General features: G+C 42.7%; 1 protein-coding gene across 3 annotated transcripts in view; it reads left to right on the forward strand.

The window, feature by feature from the left end:
• The window catches only part of ece2 (endothelin converting enzyme 2), a 199,050-nt gene that overhangs the window by 144,283 nt on the left and 36,922 nt on the right, over positions 1-17,845 (forward strand). For all 3 annotated transcript variants that reach the window (XM_033032198.1, XM_033032199.1, XM_033032197.1), the window contains exons 9-12: positions 285-427; positions 8,848-8,962; positions 11,577-11,687; positions 14,337-14,435. In XM_033032198.1, coding sequence (XP_032888089.1) covers positions 285-427; positions 8,848-8,962; positions 11,577-11,687; positions 14,337-14,435 — 468 coding nt within the window. The remainder of the gene's footprint in view (positions 1-284; positions 428-8,847; positions 8,963-11,576; positions 11,688-14,336; positions 14,436-17,845) is intronic.

Genomic DNA, 17,845 nt, shown 5'->3' on the forward strand with positions numbered 1-17,845 from the left:
GGGGTTGAGAGAGAAAGATAGATCAGCCATGATTGAATGGCAGAGTATATTTGATGGGCCGCATGGCTTAATTCTGCTCCTCTCACATATGAACTTATGTACTTATGAACATTGAAAGAATTTAAAAATATTAAAATTATAAATAAAGCTTTCTAAATACTCAGTTATCATTAGCAATAAACTCATTTCTTGATATCAATTTGACAGTTTTGTTAAAAGAAATACAACTTGTTTAAATTATGTACAACTCTTCAAATATCGGCTTGTTTGTGTTTTGTTCTCAGAATCTATCACCTTTCATTGACTGGTTGGATTATTTATCATTTGCACTGGCACCTCTGGAGCTCAATGACACGGAACCTGTTGTTGTCTATGCCAAAAATTATCTGCAGCTGATGTCTGACCTTATTAATAATACCGACAAGAGGTAAAGCAGAAAAACCCACGTGATGGTGCATCGGGCTTTGTTTGATAATGATAGTTTTGATCACTTGTGTGAATGACTTGATACACTTGATTGCCACTTAAAGAAAATGTATTGAGTTATTGGACTGGTTGGAAAAAATAATTTCCCAAGACCAGAATTAAACATAAACCAAGTAGGAAAGGATAAACAGTCTATGCTGAAAACAAAACAAAAAAATACAAGATGAGTTAAATGGGGTCTTTAAGGTTATAGACACAATTTTATGGATTCTTTTACTTGCAAAAACAGTAAAACTAGAGGGCATTGGAAGTCAACAAATTCGCAGAACCTGAGAATTTGCATCGCAGTGCAACGAAGAAGGTGGCTGGGAGAAAATAGCGGAGGTGTGGTTATAATTGTCCAGAATTTCAGGATATGAAATAGTTCCTGCAGATAGCCAAGTGGCAGACGTAACCCCATTATTTAAAAAAGCGGCGATTTAAAAAAAAACAGGAATTTAAAGATCGATCGATCAATATAGTAGAATCGATCTTTTGAAGACAATGATAGGATTAGACAAAGTCAGTTGATTCAAAAGCTAAAATTGTGTTTGACAAATTCACTGGAGTTTGAGGACATAACTGATGAAATAGTTAATGGAGCACCAGTAAGTGCGATGTACCTGGATTTTCAGAAATCCTCTGAAACAATAAAATGGCATAGAATTTAAGTGGTGTTGCATTAAGCCTTGTAAGGAATGATGATAAAGCACACACACCAGAATCCTGTACTTCCAGCGGCGGAAGTCCGCAGGAACTGGAGGACAGAGATGTGTGGTGCGTCCGTCACTGTTCCCGTTGGAAACCAGCACCACTGCGTCGCTAATGTTTTCAACGATGATGAATGGATTGGGAAATATCCATGTGTAAGATGACTTGAATGTCCTAGTACATCAATAACTGAATTACAAAATCATAAGTGGAACTAGAGCAACGACTTAAAAAAAACTTGAAAATCAAAATAAACTTCATTCAGAATAAAAAATATATATGACAAGAACTGCAAAAATGTTTCCGATATTCTCGGCTGCTAAATATATATTCATTACTGTCGTATTGGTAGTGTTCACAGAAATATCCTTATGTCTGGCACTGTTGGCACTCATGTGGCCCCCTGGGGTAATATCCCTTCCCTCATATGAGGGGCATCTCTATTACACCCAGCCCCCCATTGTTCAGCAGCGACAGAATTCTAGGCTGCGGTCCTCCCCCACAGAGCCTTGGCATTGGCTGCACCGAGCTTCAGTGCGCCCCTCAGCACGTACTCCTGCAGTCTGCAGCGGGCCAGTCGGCAACATTTCCTGACGGACATCTCACTCTGCTGGGAGGTCCAAGTGTTTCGGGCCAACCAAAGAGACTTGCCGGCCGTCTCCGAATGTGTCCCTGGTAGCACAAAGGTGGCCATCAGGATGAGGGCAGCATTGGACACGTTTTTGCCCCCATTGTCTGCCTACATGTGGCTCGTCAGACCCGGTCCGTCTTTGACCCTGCAGATGAATTGGAAGACGGCCCCAGGTGATCGCAATGGCATTGGAGGGAGGGACGGGCCACACTTGCGCCAAGTACAGCAGCCCTGAGGGCATCTCACATATGATGACCACAATTATTTCCATGATAGAGTGGGAACACTACTTTCTCAGACTAACTTAAAATATGCACGCCTTCACAGCAAGAGGAATTGAGTACAGGAACAAGAGTGTTTTGCTACAATAATACAGGACCTTGGGAGACCACACTTGGAATATTCTGGGCAGTTTTGGAACATTTCCTGAGAAAGGAAACAGTTATCATAGGGCATGCATTGATGGTTCGCCAGACTGGTTCCTGGGATGGCAGGAATTACTGTACATATGACAAAAGGTTAGGGTCACTGCATTTCTATTCACTGAACAAAAAATGATAGGGAATCTATTTGAAATTTAGGATTGCCACCAGGGGCACTGCATGATTGGCAGCCCCGCCAACAGTCCGCCTGGTTTTTTGTCTTTTTTTGTAATTTGTAGTGCGTTTTAAACGTCTGTGTAAATGTTCTCCGGTTGGTTTTATGTGGGGGGAGGGGGAAGGAGTCGGAGGAAATTTTTTTCAGTTTCTTACCTTGCCAGAGATGCGATTGTTTTCCGGATCGTATCTCCGGTCGCTCTGCGGCTTAACATCGATGGAGCTGGAGGCCTCCTCGGACTGACTTTGAGCCCCACCGCGGGGCATGGACTTAACATCAGAGCCGATCCCTTGCCTGGGATCGCTCCAACCGCGGCCTGCGGACTTTACCATTGCTAGCTCGCAGTCTCGGGAGAGACTTATCTGGAGCTCCAACGATGCAGAGGCTCGACCAGCCCCGACGTGGGGTTCGATCGCCGTCACGGGGGAACTGACATCCCCCTAATGCAGGAGCTGATCACCCTGATGCGGAAGGCCCAAACGCCGCTGGCTATGGGAGTCAAGATCGTCCCGTCAAAGCAGGGCTCGAGGCCCCCATGTGCGGACGTGGCGCCGACGGACGAGAAGCCGAAGCAAAGAAGTCGAAGCCAAAGAACCGAATGGAAACGAGGCCAAAACGCCAATAAACCAAAAGAGTACGAAGACGAAGCGCCTACTAACCGAAAGGATGGGATGCCTGAATGCAAACTAACCGAAAGGATGGGATGCCTAAAAGCCAACGAACCGAAAGGATGCGATGCCTAAAAGCCAACGAACCGAAAAGCTGCGTCGCCTAAAAGCGAACTTACCGAATGGCCGCTCTGCCGAAACGCCACCTACCCGAAAGGCGGCGTCGCCTACTGGCCAAAGGACCGACAGCCGCTCAACAGAAAAGTCCAACAACAACGAAAAATTTTAAAAACAGAAAAATGACACAACACATTATAGAATTTAACATGAACATCCCCCCCACAGCAGAATCAAAAATTTCCACTGTGGGGAAATGTACTAGAAAGTTCAGACCTCTTCCTCTGTGGCCTCCGCAGCCAGTCGCCGCAACGGCAGCCCGATGTTTTCAGGTCCTCTTGCCGGATGATGGAGCTCCGGCGTTGGGAGAAACACCCCTCAGCGGTTTGGAGAGTCTGGAACGGCCGCTCCCTCTCCGGAGACCGCGGCTTCCGATGTCCACAGGCCGCGCAAGAGATCCCAGGCTCCCCAGTGTTTTAAATCCAGCGCCGTCTGTGGCTGGATGCTCCACCGACTGCAGCTCCTCGATGTTGGAGTCGGCGGTCACAGCACTCCGGAGCTTACTGCACGGCGTCCCGTGAAGGCATCGCCCGCTCCGTGACGGTGTTTCAGTGCTGCGCCGCCGCCGAAGCTGGGAGAGAGAGAAGGGAGAGAGAGAAGGGAGAAAGAGAGAGGGAGAGAGAGAAGGGGGGAGAGAGAAGGGGGGAGAGAGAAGGGGGAGACGGGAGCATGGGGGTCCTTTTCCCACACAAGCCATAGGTGACTGGGCAATCTGAACCAAGCACCAAGTTGAAAGTGGCCGAAGGTGCGCATCCCTCGGGACAGCCCTCACTCTCCCACGGCCACCCTCCACGGGCTGCGGGTCGGGTGGAGCGGAGGTGTAGGACAATGTTCATCCCTTCACAGTGATGTGATGGACACGGGGGTCTGGACCAATCGCTGACAAGTCCTGCCCCCTGGCAACGTCATGCCCATTATTGGACTTTTCTGTTGAGCGACAGTCAGTCCTTTGGCGTGTAGGCGACGCAGCCTTTCGGGTAGGTGGCGTTTCGATAGAGCGGCCATTCAGTAAGTTTGCTTTTAGGCAACACAGCTTTTCGGTTTGTTGGCTTTTAGGCATCCCGCCCTTTCGGTTAGTTTGCATTTAGGCATCCCATCCTTTCGGTTAGTAGGCGTTTCGTCTTCGTACTCTTTCGGTATATTGGTGTTTCGGCCTCGTTTCCATTCGGTTCTTTGGCTTCGACTTCTTTGCTTCGGCTTCTCGTCCGTCGCACAAACACACGTCCGGGTACCCGAGGCCCCTGACTGCGGGAAAGCAAAGAAGCTAAGAGAGCTGAACTTTTTTTTCGCCTTCCATCACAGTGAGGAATGTGGAGGAGTCACTGTGGTGTATGTTTATGTTTAAATGTATTTTGTGTGTTCCGTTGCTTTTTATTTGTATGACTGACTTGGCAAATGAAATTCTCCGTATGTTGCAAAACATACTTGGCTAATAAAGTATTATTGTGATTATGATTGTGAGAGTATTCTCTGAATATTTTTTCTGGCTTCTAGTTAGAGGGGCATTATTTTAGCTCATGAGTGCCACAGTCTGAGGTTACAGGGCAAAGAGATTTAGGACTGAGGTGAGGAGAAATGTCTTTGTTCACTCGTGAACATGGAATTCTTACCACAGAGATGTGGATTTGCTAAATATATTTTAGAATGCAATTGATATATTTCCAGATGCAAAAGACATCACGTGGTATGAGGAGAAAGCTGAAATGTGATGTTCAGATAAATGATCAGTCATGATCATAGTGAATAGCAGAGTCGACTCCAAAGCCCAATAGCGTCATCCTGCTCCTGCATTTACATAGAAACATAGAAAATAGGTGCAGGAGGAGGCCATTTGGCCCTTTGAGCCAGCACCGCCATTCATTGTGATCATGGCTGATCGTTCTCTATCAATAACCCGTGCCTGCCTTCTCCCCATATCCCTTGACTCCACTAGCCCCTAGAGCTCTATCTAATTCTCTCTTAAATCCATCCAGTGATTTGGCCTCCACTGCCCTCTGTGGCAGGGAATTCCATAAATTCACAACTCTCTGGGTGAAAAAGGTTTTTCTCACAGTCTTAAATGACCTCCCCTTTATTCTAAGACTGTGGCCCCTGGTGCTGGATTCGCCCAACATTGGGAACATTTTTCCTGCTCCTGCGTTTCTATGAATATATATATTGGTCACCAAGATATCAAATGGTGAATGTCGAAGAAACTAGCAGAAGGTTGTGAGAATGTGGAACTGTTATTGCAGGGATTGGATGAAGTAAATATTATAAATGCTTTTTGGGAAAGGCTGAAGAAGCATTTGAGGGCGAGTGAAGCACTGATATGCTGATAATATTGGGCCATGAAGGATGGCATGGACTGGTAGGACTAAAATATCTGTTAACTGTTGTAGGTTTATGCAGTTGTATGAAATTATACGTGTAATTGATTTTAAATGCAGTAGCTTGCTGAATAAAATTATCAAGAGAGAAATATTCTGAAGTTTTTATAGGCCATATACTCAAACTCTGGATGAATACAGGGGAGGGGATAAATAGGTAAGGAAAACTCCACTCCTGTTCTGAAATCACCACGCTGTTCAATCCTCCTAGACATACATGATCTCTCCTATATATCGGTGAGACCAAGCGCAGGCTTGGCGATCGTTTTGCTGAACATCTCAGCTCAGTCCAACTAGACATACATGATCTCCCGGTTGCTAAACACTTCAACTCCCCCTCCCATTCCCATACAGACCTTTCTGTCCTGGGCCTCCTCCACTGTCCAGGACCCAACGCAAATTGGAGGAACAGCACCTCATATTTCGCTTGGGAAGTTTACAATCCTGTGGTATGAATATTGACTTCTCTAACTTCAAGTAATCCTTGCTTTTCGTCTGTTGCCAACCCTCCCCCATCCTAGTTCTCTGACCAATTTGACTGTCCTCTTGTTTAAATTTTATCTTTATGTGCCTTGTTCCCCTAGCTAACAATGATTTACTCTACATTTTCCATGAACTTCGTCCTCTTTGATCTCTTGTTTTCACACCTTACCCTTCCATATCTCTGTGACTCCCTTGACTCTCAGTCTGAAGAAGGGTCTCGTCCCGAAACATCACCCATTCCTTCTATCCATAGACGCTGCCTGACCCGCTGAGTTACTCTAGCACTGTGTCTATCTTCGGTGCTTTTCTTAACCCTGCATGTTATCATGTTATTTAGAGTATCTCCAAACTGATTAGCTGTCTTCTGCAATCAGGAACCTCGCCTTCTTTCAGTATGGAACATTTGCATGTCACCAGAGGCTTATGTTGAATGATAAAGCTCTTTGTGAGCAAAGTTACATTCTTTTCTGCAGCTTAAAAGGATTTTCCTATTGTGGGCAATGGCAGAGACAGCACATGAGGCAGCTTGCTGAGGAGAGAGTGGAGAGGTACTTGCAGAGAGAGAGGGGAGAGGTACTTGCAGAGAGAGAGAGGGGAGAGGTACTTGCAGAGAGAGAGGGGAGAGGTACTTGCAGAGAGAGAGGGGAGAGGTACTTGCAGAGAGAGAGGGGAGAGGTACTTGCAGAGAGAGAGGGGAGAGGTACTTGCAGAGAGAGAGGGGAGAGGTACTTGCAGAGAGAGAGGGGAGAGGTACTTGCAGAGAGAGAGGGGAGAGGTACTTGCAGAGAGAGAGGGGAGAGGTACTTGCAGAGAGAGAGGGGAGAGGTACTTGCAGAGAGAGAGGGGAGAGGTACTTGCAGAGAGAGAGGGGAGAGGTACTTGCAGAGAGAGAGGGGAGAGGTACTTGCAGAGAGAGAGGGGAGAGGTACTTGCAGAGAGAGAGAGGGGAGAGGTACTTGCAGAGAGAGAGGGGAGAGGTACTTGCAGAGAGAGAGGGGAGAGGTACTTGCAGAGAGAGAGGGGAGAGGTACTTGCAGAGAGAGAGAGGGGAGAGGTACTTGCAGAGAGAGAGAGGGGAGAGGTACTTGCAGAGAGAGAGGGGATGCAAGGACTACTTGAAGTTAGAGAAGTCAATGTTCATCCCGCTGAGTTGTAAGCTGCCGAAATGAAACATGAGGTACTGTTCCTCCAATTTGCGCTGGGCCTCACTCTGACAGTGGAGGAGGCCCAGGGAAAGAAAGGTCAATGTGAGAAAGGGTAGCCTGGATGCCTCCCTCTATATGCTGATTCAAGTTTCAACATCAGATCTTCGTGAGATTAGGTTTTATTCCGTAAGTGTATCAATTGAGAGGGCTGCAAACCTGCCCAGTCACATTTGCGTCAGCATCCAAATGGCATTTTAGAAGCCTACTTTAAATATATTTGAGAAACCTCATTCTAGTGATTGCATTGCCTCTTAAATTAGCTATTAATTTTAATGGTGGTCAATAATGTTTTTTTTTATTTTAGCCATTTTCCTATTATTCCAAACACTTGACAGAAAAGGGTCAGTTGGCTATTGCCATTAGTTTGTTTATCATTTTCAAGTGATCTTCTTTGTATTTAAAAATTAATTGTGAGTGGTGTCCATTATCCAAAGTATCCCAAACACATACCTGTATTTGTTTGGTTGTGTTGCCTAGTCGCAGTATTATCTTGTTTATCTTCAAACCTTGCAAGTGTTATTGGGCTAAGATGATTAAAAAATGTGCACCATAGCAATGGTACAAAAAAATCCCAATGGTCTATTTGTGCATGACTTTTGCAGAATGTCATAAATTGCCGGATCTTTACTATTGAGTTTAGTTCCCCATTGGAACCCTTTTCCCCTTTTAAAATCAATACTGATACTGCTCAGTTTACACCAGAGAAATATCATAATAGAGCTGAGTTGAGTACTGGATGATGCTACTGAGTTCAGAAACACTGCAATCTTCGATTACTGGGTGGTACCATTTTTATGACGTATTGGGAGCCATGTGGGTTTAATATTTTGACCTGGTCTTGCATGATAAGTATATTTTACATCAGATAATGATATAGCCAAAGCATCCAGTCACCCCATGTATGTGCTACACTATTATTCTGTTAGCTAAATCTCTTCTGCTTTACTAATACACTTTAGAGTAGGAAATCTGACATCCTCACCCAGCCAAGTCTATATGTTGTTCCATATCTGTAACAGATGCAGTTGACTCTTAACTATAAAGGCCTAGCATTTGGATAAGCATAGCAAACTATTCATCATATTGCAACCTCTATTTTGAAACAGAAAAAGGATGGAATGGGATTGATGACATGGAATTGGCATTGGCACCAAATTCAGGCAGAACAAAGTACTCACAGCGCAGACAACATTGCAATGTTCTACTCACATATATGTGGGCATTAGTGTCTAATTTGGAGGAGCCGCACAAAGACTAGGCAAGCAACAGCTTGATGTAATTACATTCACAAAATTATGATTTTCTTAGTGTTAATTTTCATTTAAAGTTTCTTTTGTTGGGTTTTACAGTAAACTGATCACTCAATACATAGGATAGCATTGCAGTGTAATTTAAAAGATTGGAAAGATTTGAATATTGTGGCAAACAGTGAAGGAGTCATTCGAATATAGTCTTTGCATTGATGATATAAAATAAATTAAACTGATCCATGTAGTTTCCTGAATTAAGATTTTGTTCATTTCATTGTGATGTAGGTTGTGATTTCAAATACCGTATCTAAAGCCGAAATCATTCAATCTTTATTATTTTAACTCAATTAGCATTTTGAACAATTACATGATGTGGAATTTAGTGCACAAAACAGCATCCACCTTGGACCAGCGGTTTGAAAATGCAAATAAAAAATTTATGGAGACTCTGCTTGGAACAAAGAAGGTAAGAATTGAAAGCAAGATTGATATCTTACTTTTCCAGCAATAAGGATTAGAGTTTAAACAATTTAAATATGGGAATGAAAGTTTATCCCTATATTTGGCAATGGTCTTAATTTTTAAAGCCCAGTTCATTGTATTTAAATTTGTCATTTGTCCTGAATAAAAGATGTAACATTGTGGTGACATTGTAGATTCAATTCCCTTCTAAAATGCAACAAATACAATCAGCCTTTTGAAAGCCAATGTATTCGTTTAAGGAATGATTGCCATGGAATTTATTTGCGATTTTACTTAGAATGTAAATTTCTCGAGGTCTTTGTAATGGAGTTGAAATGATGCCAAATAGTGGTCTTATCTGAAAGTAGTTAAATTAACAATCTAAAGAAATTAGCAAGCAATTATAATATTAGAAATCAAAGCAGCTTTATGGTTCATGCTAATGTTGGAGCTTTCAACAGGATTATCCCATTTGAACTCTATACTGTAATGGCAATCCGGTTTGTGGTGCCTGCCAGACAGACCGGTCTCAAATTAGACTTCCCATAGTGGATGTTCTCCAATAGCTGTGTAGCCTGACCAGTTTGAGAGCTGCTGGCAACTTTCAATGCCTTTTGGTGACTGTCATTTATGTACCACAATACAGATTATTCACCAGCTATAAATAATACAAAATTGCTTTTACTTTCAAATAAATTGTAATTCATTTTTACTTATTTGCATGTAGTGTTTAACTAATTATAGTAAATGTTAGTAAACAAGATATTAAAAAAAAGACACATAAATATTCTGGGGAAATCACTGCAGCGAAACTTCCAAGAAAATTCCCGTGGAATTGATTGTTGATAAATGTGATGCAACTCAAAGCATCATAACTTGTGTTTCATTGTTGGCTCCAGAGAATATGGAAGTATTGGACCACCCAGAAACTACTTCAGGAAATGAGCGGACGAGGCAGTTATTAAATTTCACGTTAGTTTATTTTTGTATCTAGAAGTATTGGATTGTTAATTAGAATAACTATTGACATTTAAACTTCTCAAAAATAATCTATCAGAAATTTAACTATTTCCCATATAAGAGCTGTTTGGGGAAATAAAATACAAAGTGCACAATGTTATTATTGTGCTTTTTTAATCTCAAATGTAAAACATTCCTTCTAAATGCAATGGGCTGACGTGTAGTACGCAACGGAGCAGAGTGGGCCTTTTTTTCATCCATTTCCGTAACCCGACCCGACTCGCAGTGTAATCAGCGTTGCGGGGGAACAGTTTGTGTTAATAAGTTATAATTCTGAAAATGAGGGGATTTTTCCCAAATAACTTTTATTTTTACGAGGAGGTTTCCGTAACCGGCTTCCGTCTCCGCACTAGTATCCTATGGGATCTTTGGTGCAGAGACGGAAGCCGGTTACGGAAATGGGGCCGAAAATCACCCATGAATCTGCCCATGACTGTACTACGTCTTTTTCATCGAGTGATCTATCTTGCTCGCTATAGGATCTTTGGGCAGCATCTCTGGAGAGAAGTAATGGATGATGTTTTGAGTCGAGACCAAGAAGGGTCTCGATCCAAAGACATTCATATTTCAGATTTAAACAAAAGGCTTCTTGCATTTTCCATGCCATACCTTTTAACTGCTATATCAATAAAATTATTTGTTTAAAGTGCCATTTATATTTGTGATAAAATGTCCACCTTATTATCTTTGTTTTTTAACTAAATTAATCAGAGTTAAAATGAATCATTAATGCAAGATATTTTTTTTTGGTATTCTCAGCATTTTCTTTTGCATAATGCTTATTTTCTAAAATTAATAAACAGGAACGAGTGCCTCAGAAACTCCGGCTTACAATGCCAAATGTGGCATGACAGAACTAAAAGGCACCAGATTGAAAAGTAAAAAATCATTGGGATCTGTCAGAATTGCATTGTTCTAAAAGAAAGACCAGTCTTAATAAATCTTTATCATTAGGATATTAGCTTTAATTTATGATGACTATTCTAAGTGGCAATGTGGGGTGGGAGATCGCAACCTTCACGTGGTCCGCCCTATTTTGCCGAATGCAATCAACCTGGTGTGCACAATCGATTAAGATCAAATAGAACGAGTTGTCCTACAACTTTAGGCTGCACACGCCATATGCAAGAAGAAGAAGTGGCACCATTATATTTTTGTAAGAATCTAATCAAATAGATAAATGAGCAGCACAGTGGCATAGCTAGGAGAGGTGCTGCCACAGCTTTAGCACCTGGGTTCAGAGCTGACTTCCAATGCTGGCTGTGTGGAGTTCTCTCTGTGGCATGAGGCGCTCTGATTCCAAAGACACGGGGACTGATAGGTTAATTAACCACTAAACTGCCCCTGGTTGTTCGACTGAGATCGAATCTGAGGAGATTGATGGAAAGTTTGAAAGAATAAAATGGGATTTGCATAGGAATAGCATAACTAGGGGCTTGATGGTTTGCTTAGACTCAGAGGCGACAGGGCCTTTGTGACTATTTGACGATGACTCAATGATTACAACTGACTATCGCTAACAATAATGTTTCAAATACATTTCAGGTTGCATATTTTAAATGTAATGCATTGCATTGACAAAACCTGTTCTCTTTCAGTCCTGCACTCCTCGATGGCAGACCTGCATTGGAAACACAGACGACACTCTAGGATTTGCCTTGGGAGCTTTGTTTGTAAAGTTTACATTTGACAAAGATAGCAAAGTAATAGTAAGTTTCAAATTATTTATTTATATTGGGCAAAGAAATATACCATTGAAATATTCCATGTTGATAGCTCACTAAAGGTGGCAGCACAAGCTGCAGTGTATGAAATAATCAAATTGTGTCAGATAATTTCTCTGAATAATAAACACAATTGATAAGTGATGCTAGTTTGTGAATCCTGTTACATGTTTATTTGAGTTCTTTCAATTGCTGCAGGGAATGAGATAGTTCTGACCTACATGTTAGATCTCAGTGTGTATAATTCCATCATGACATTATCAAGGCATTACAAGACAGGTGAACACATTAATATCTGTTGTCTTACATTCATCTTGGATTAAAGGGTTACAAGGATTGACGTAGTCATACCACACAATTTTAATTATAATTGTATCTGGATTTAAATTTGTGCAGTAACTGGAAACTGAATGCAAATAAGGTCATACAACCAAACAAATTAAGAACAAGAGTAGTCCACCCACCTCTTGAGCCTCTTCTTTTAATCAGTAAGATCATGCAGATTTGATTGTATCCTTAGATCCACATTTCCATTGACTCTTAATAATCTTTTGCCCATTTGCTTATTAAGAATCCACTTACAAATATATTCAAAGACTGCTTCAAACCCTTTGAGGTGAGACCATCGACATTCAACTGTAGTATCCCAGCATCCTTGCCTTTGATGGCAAATGCCGCCCACTCTGAAAAGAGCGCAAAGCTTGGCTCAGGGCTGCGACACTCAGTCTTTGTCCTATCCTTGGTTTGGTTTTGTGTTATCGGCATCTGTCTCCACAAAGTATTCCACGAGAGAAGACTAACTGGATTAACAGGAAAGACCACAAGAAGGTTGCCAACATCTCTCCCAAAGAGATGTCGGCAGATACACCAACCTGGCTGCTTGACTCTGCCTGAGATCTAACTATTCCTTTGGTTTATGTTTCGTTTGCAATAAGAAGAAAACCCTTTGAGGAAGAGTTCCAAAGTCTCATGACTCTGAAAAAAATGTTTTGTCTTATCCCCGTGTTAAAAATCTCTTATTTTTAAACATTGATCACCAGCTCCGATTCTCCTCTTCACTTTCATGCTATGAAGTTTCCTTGGGATTTTAGAAATGAGGAAGAGCAGATGCTAGTTTACAAAAAAAAACACAAAGTGCTGGAGTAATGCAGCGGGTCAGGCAGCATTTCTGGAGAACATGGATAGGTGACATTTTGAGTCGGAACTCTTCTTCAGACTGATTGTGGTGGGAAGAAACCTTGAAGAGAGGAGGTGCAGGACAAAACCTGGCAAGTACTAGGTGGACACAGGTGAAGGTTTACCTTTGATAGGCAAATGGTTGAACAAATGCCAGAGATGAAAAGACAGAAGGTGTGAGACAAAAGGTTTGAAAAGTTGCAAATTGTGAAACTAGCGGAAGGAATGTAGGTGGAAGGGGAGGGAGGGACATGCAAATCCAGGTGGAGCACAGGGGAGAGGTAGGGAGAAGGGAGAGGGAGGTTTGGTGGTTACCAAAAAATGGAAAATTCAATGTTCATACCACTGGGTTGATTGGGCTACCCAAGCGGAATTTTAAATGCTGTTCCTCTAGTTAGCACGTGCCCTCACTCTGACATGGAGGAGGCCCAAGATAAGAAGTTCAGTATGGGAATGGGAGAGACTTTGACAGACTGAGTGTAACTGTTCAGCGAAACAGTCACTGAGTCTATGCTTGGTCTCTTTGATGAACAGGAGGCCACATCTGGAACACTGAGTGCAGTAAGTGAGGTTGGAGGAGGTGTATGTGAACCCCGGGATTTTACTATTTTGTTATTGGGATTTACGGAATCTTGGGATTTCATATGTATCAACCAAATCCCTTTCCACTCTTCTAAATTTCAGTGGATGCAAGCCTTGCCTGCATTGCTCCATAGCCCTCTGTGCCCATCCTCTCCATATACCTGTGCAAATGTATGTAAGATATCTGTCTGCATTGTATCCACTTCTACAACGTCCTCTTGCAGTTCATTCCAGATATCATCTATTTCTGAGTGGAAACGTTGCCCCTGAGGTTTCTGTTAAATATCTCCCCTCTCATCTTAAGCTTATGCCCTCTAGTTTTAGAATACTCTACTCCGGGAAAAAGAGCAACCTTTGCACTCAATATCCTTCCCAATGAAGGCAAGCTTGCCAAACACCTTTGTCACCACTATGTCTACTTGATTTGATACTTTCAGGAAACCATGCACCCATACTCCCAGATCTCTGTGTGCTGCAACACTCTCCAGGGCTCTACTGTTTACTGTGCTATTCCTGCCCTGCTTTGACATATCAAAATGTAGCACCTCACACGTGACAGACTTAAATTCCATTTGCTATTCCTTTAACCCACTTTTCCAATTGATCTAGATCCTGCTTGAAACTAAGGCTAATCCAAATACTGGATGATCCTGTCCCTAAGAATCGCTTCCAATAACTTTCCCACCCTTGACGTCAGGCTGATGACGTGAGGCGTTGCTTTCCTTCACAAATAATCTCCCAAAACAAAGCAAATTACTGTTGTATTTACTGCAATCAGTCCAAATCATCTTAATTTTGAATACATGTGCTAACTGAGTTTGGCTGTTAAATTGTGTTGCAGTGTACCTTATACAACAAAATTTATCTCTTTCCTAGGCAGAAGAAATGATAAATGAAATTCGAACAGCATTTAAAGAGGGCCTGGAAAAGCTTTCCTGGATGGATGATAAGACCTGCCAAGCAGCTGTGGAAAAGGTTTGTTTATTCTTCTGAGGAAATGCTACATTTTTGATATCTGGACCAAAACGTTATAATGGAAAGTTGGAAAAATTTTAGTTATTATTTCGTAATACCCCCGGTCTGGTAAGCGGTTTGTTATGGAATCTTTGAAAAGTCAGTTCATTTGACCATCCTGCGGCCGCGAGGATATGGTCGAGAGGGACGTCCAGTGCCCTCGCTGCTGACGTTGATGCCGCCCTGGTGGAGTGAGATTTAAACATGTCAGTGTCTATACCTGCACAAACCAGAACCTGTTTCAACCATCTTGAAATGGTCTGTACCGACACTTTCTTATGCGGCTTTTTGTGACTGATGAATAAAGCTAACTCGGAGCCTCTGAGGCTCTTGGTGACCTTGATATATTGCTGTAAGTTCGTAGCTACACACAACCGCAAATCCGTGGGGTATGCCGTAAAAATAATCTTGAACCCTGACACCCCTGGTCTGCTCCGTTTAATTAAATCATAAATATAAAATGTTATGTTATTTACAGATGACACCATCCTGTCCAGTCGCAGCTTCTGCAACACCTGGACCCATTGCGCTGAAAGCTGTGCCATGAGCATAACCACCTTGAGAGTGAATTTGGGCAAGGACAGGGATGTGGCCGGAGCTCATTGGTGAAGCAACGTGAGAACCACGCTCACATCCCAGATTTCCGAGTACCTGGGCCTAGGGGGATTAGAGTTAAAAATACCCTTCATGAACGAGGATATTAAAGGGTGAGATCCAAGAGTGTTGTTCCGACCGCAGCCATAAGTACGATGATAAGGCACTCCTGGCACTATTGATGGCACTATAGTTTAACCCCTCATCAAAATATGGCATTGAAAGAAATTCCAACACATCTGAGATGCGTGCCGTTTGATATGATATGTTCCCCCGTAAGCAGAACAGCTCCCATTTCCTGACATGAGAGATGTACTGTTTTTTGGTACTATCCCTCCATCACATCCACGGTACGATCGGATAGTCCGAGCCCCAGGTATGGCCTCCTCAGAATCTGCAAATCAATAGATCAATACGGTCATGTAATGGATGTTTCTCCCCAGTCACAGGGTGCACCAGTAGGTTACTGTGTTTAGTGACAGTCATAAGAGGCTGTGTTTTTATTCCCAAAACGAGTGAGAACCATGGCTGTGTAGGCCAGTCGGGTACTACTAAAACGCCTGAGGCGGAGTCCTGCTTGATCTTGAGCAAGCACCGACTGATGAGGCAAAATGGGGGAAATGCATATAAAAACATTCCACCCCAGTGTAGCGAGAATGCATCTACCGCCACTGCCCCTGGGTCTGGTTCCCATGAAACATACTTCGGTAACTGGTGATTGAGTCTGGTTACAAACAAATCGATATCTGGTACACCATACCGATCGACAATATCATTAAATACTTCATGATTCAACATCCAGTCTGTGTTGTCATTGAATTTCCGTGACCTGGTGTCTGCCACCATGTTGAAACTACCTGGTAAGTAGATAGCTGAAACCCAAATGTTTCTTGTAATACACCAGTGCCAAATAAGGTTAGCCAATTTATCACAAGATACCGACTTGATTCCACCCATGTGATTAACATATGCCACTGCCGTAGTGTTGTCAATCTGAAGCTGAACATGCAAGTGATGCATACTAGTACAATAAGCCTTAAGGCCATAGAATGCTCCCAACAGTTCTAAATAATTAATACCATGTGATTGAAGAATAAATGCCTCATGCATATTCCATCTGCCTCCGCAGCTAGAGATGGTATCAGTAGCACCCCATCCTAGAGCACTGACATCAGTCTGTAAAACAACTGAAGGATTCTCAATCAGAATTTTACTGGAGTAACGCCAAATGTTCGCTATCCACCACTGTAATTCAGCAATGGCTTCAACTGGTAACTGCGTGGGCCTATCAAAGTGACCTGCATGTATTTTGAGTGCCTGCTCCTTTGCACGTTGTAAATTTTGATAATGCAGAGGTCCAAACTGTGCAGCTGGAAATGTAGCCACTAATTTGCCAATTATGCTAGCCACATGTCGAATTGAAGGTTGCTGCTCAACCACGAGCTCATTACAGCCTTCAATTAATTCTAATCTCTTGCCCCTGGGCAGAGTTACAGACATGTGAGTTGAGTTAATGGTGAATCCCAAATAATCAATAACTCTAATTGGTATCAATTTGGATTTAACTGAATGGATGAGAAACCCCAATCTCTCAAACATGAGTTTAGCAGCTGAAACAGATAATTCAGCTGCTTCCAGAGTCTTCCCAATGATTAAGATATCATCCAAATAAGCCATTACAATATGATTCTGAGCCCGGAGTAGCCCCCAACATTAGTTTTAGCACTTTTGTAAATAATCTAGGGGCCGAGGTTAACCATTAGGCAATGCTTTAAACTGCCATAATTGCCTCATCCAGCTAAACGTCAAATATCTCCGATGATCACTATGAATGGGTACTGAATAATATACATCTTTAAGATCTATACATGCCATATAATATCTTCTGGAAATCAGTTGTTTGGCAGTAACAAAAGTTTCCATTTTGAAATGTTTATACTGCACAAAGGGGTTAAGGCTAGTCAAGTCTAGGATGATTCGACATCCACCATCCTTCTTTCGCTTCGGAAAAATATTAGACACGAATTGGTGAGATTGATGAGACGACTTCTCAATTACCCCTTTTTTGTATAACTTTTCAATTTCAGCTTGTACATCCAAATTCTTTTGTTGTGAAAAAAACAATGTCCGGCTTGGTGTATGCTGTGTGGGTGGACACCTATTGGGAAGGAATTCAATTCAGAACCCTTGTATACTGTGCAGTATAAATGAATCTGATGTTATCCAATACCATTCATTCAAAAACAAATGTAATCTCCCCTCAACTTGTAACTGACCCACACATATGTCCCGAAAAGAACCAGACCCACCTACCTCCATGGTTACCGGTGGATATTTCTGCCCCCGGGTTTTGGGGGTTAAGGACACGTTCGCCCGTGCCACTGTTTGAGTGCGCCAACTGCGCATATTTGTGAATGGCCGACTTGGCCTGAACCAGTTTCAGCGAACCGTTTGTAGGGGTGCTGCCGCCAAAGCGATGTTTTGCTTGTCCCCGGGGCTTTGATGAGTCCGACTGTTCTTGCCTCGTCGTCCTTGACTCTTTTTGAGAGGTCTTCACCGAACAACAGATTCGGTGGTTGAATATTGCTGGATTTTCATAGAGCCGCGAATTTAGGATTGATAGTCGGGCGGATGGCACTCTTTCTCAGGCAATTTATTTCAAAATGTGCATTGCACATTAGGGCCAGGGCATCCTGCTGTACATCAGACAGGGGCCCTCCATCCACCGACCTAGCAAAAGCTGTGATTCCCAAGGCGAGCAGCTTCAGTATCTTCTG

Source organism: Amblyraja radiata, chromosome 13 (genome assembly GCF_010909765.2).
Source record: "Amblyraja radiata isolate CabotCenter1 chromosome 13, sAmbRad1.1.pri, whole genome shotgun sequence".
NCBI classification, from domain to species: Eukaryota; Metazoa; Chordata; class Chondrichthyes; order Rajiformes; family Rajidae; genus Amblyraja; species Amblyraja radiata.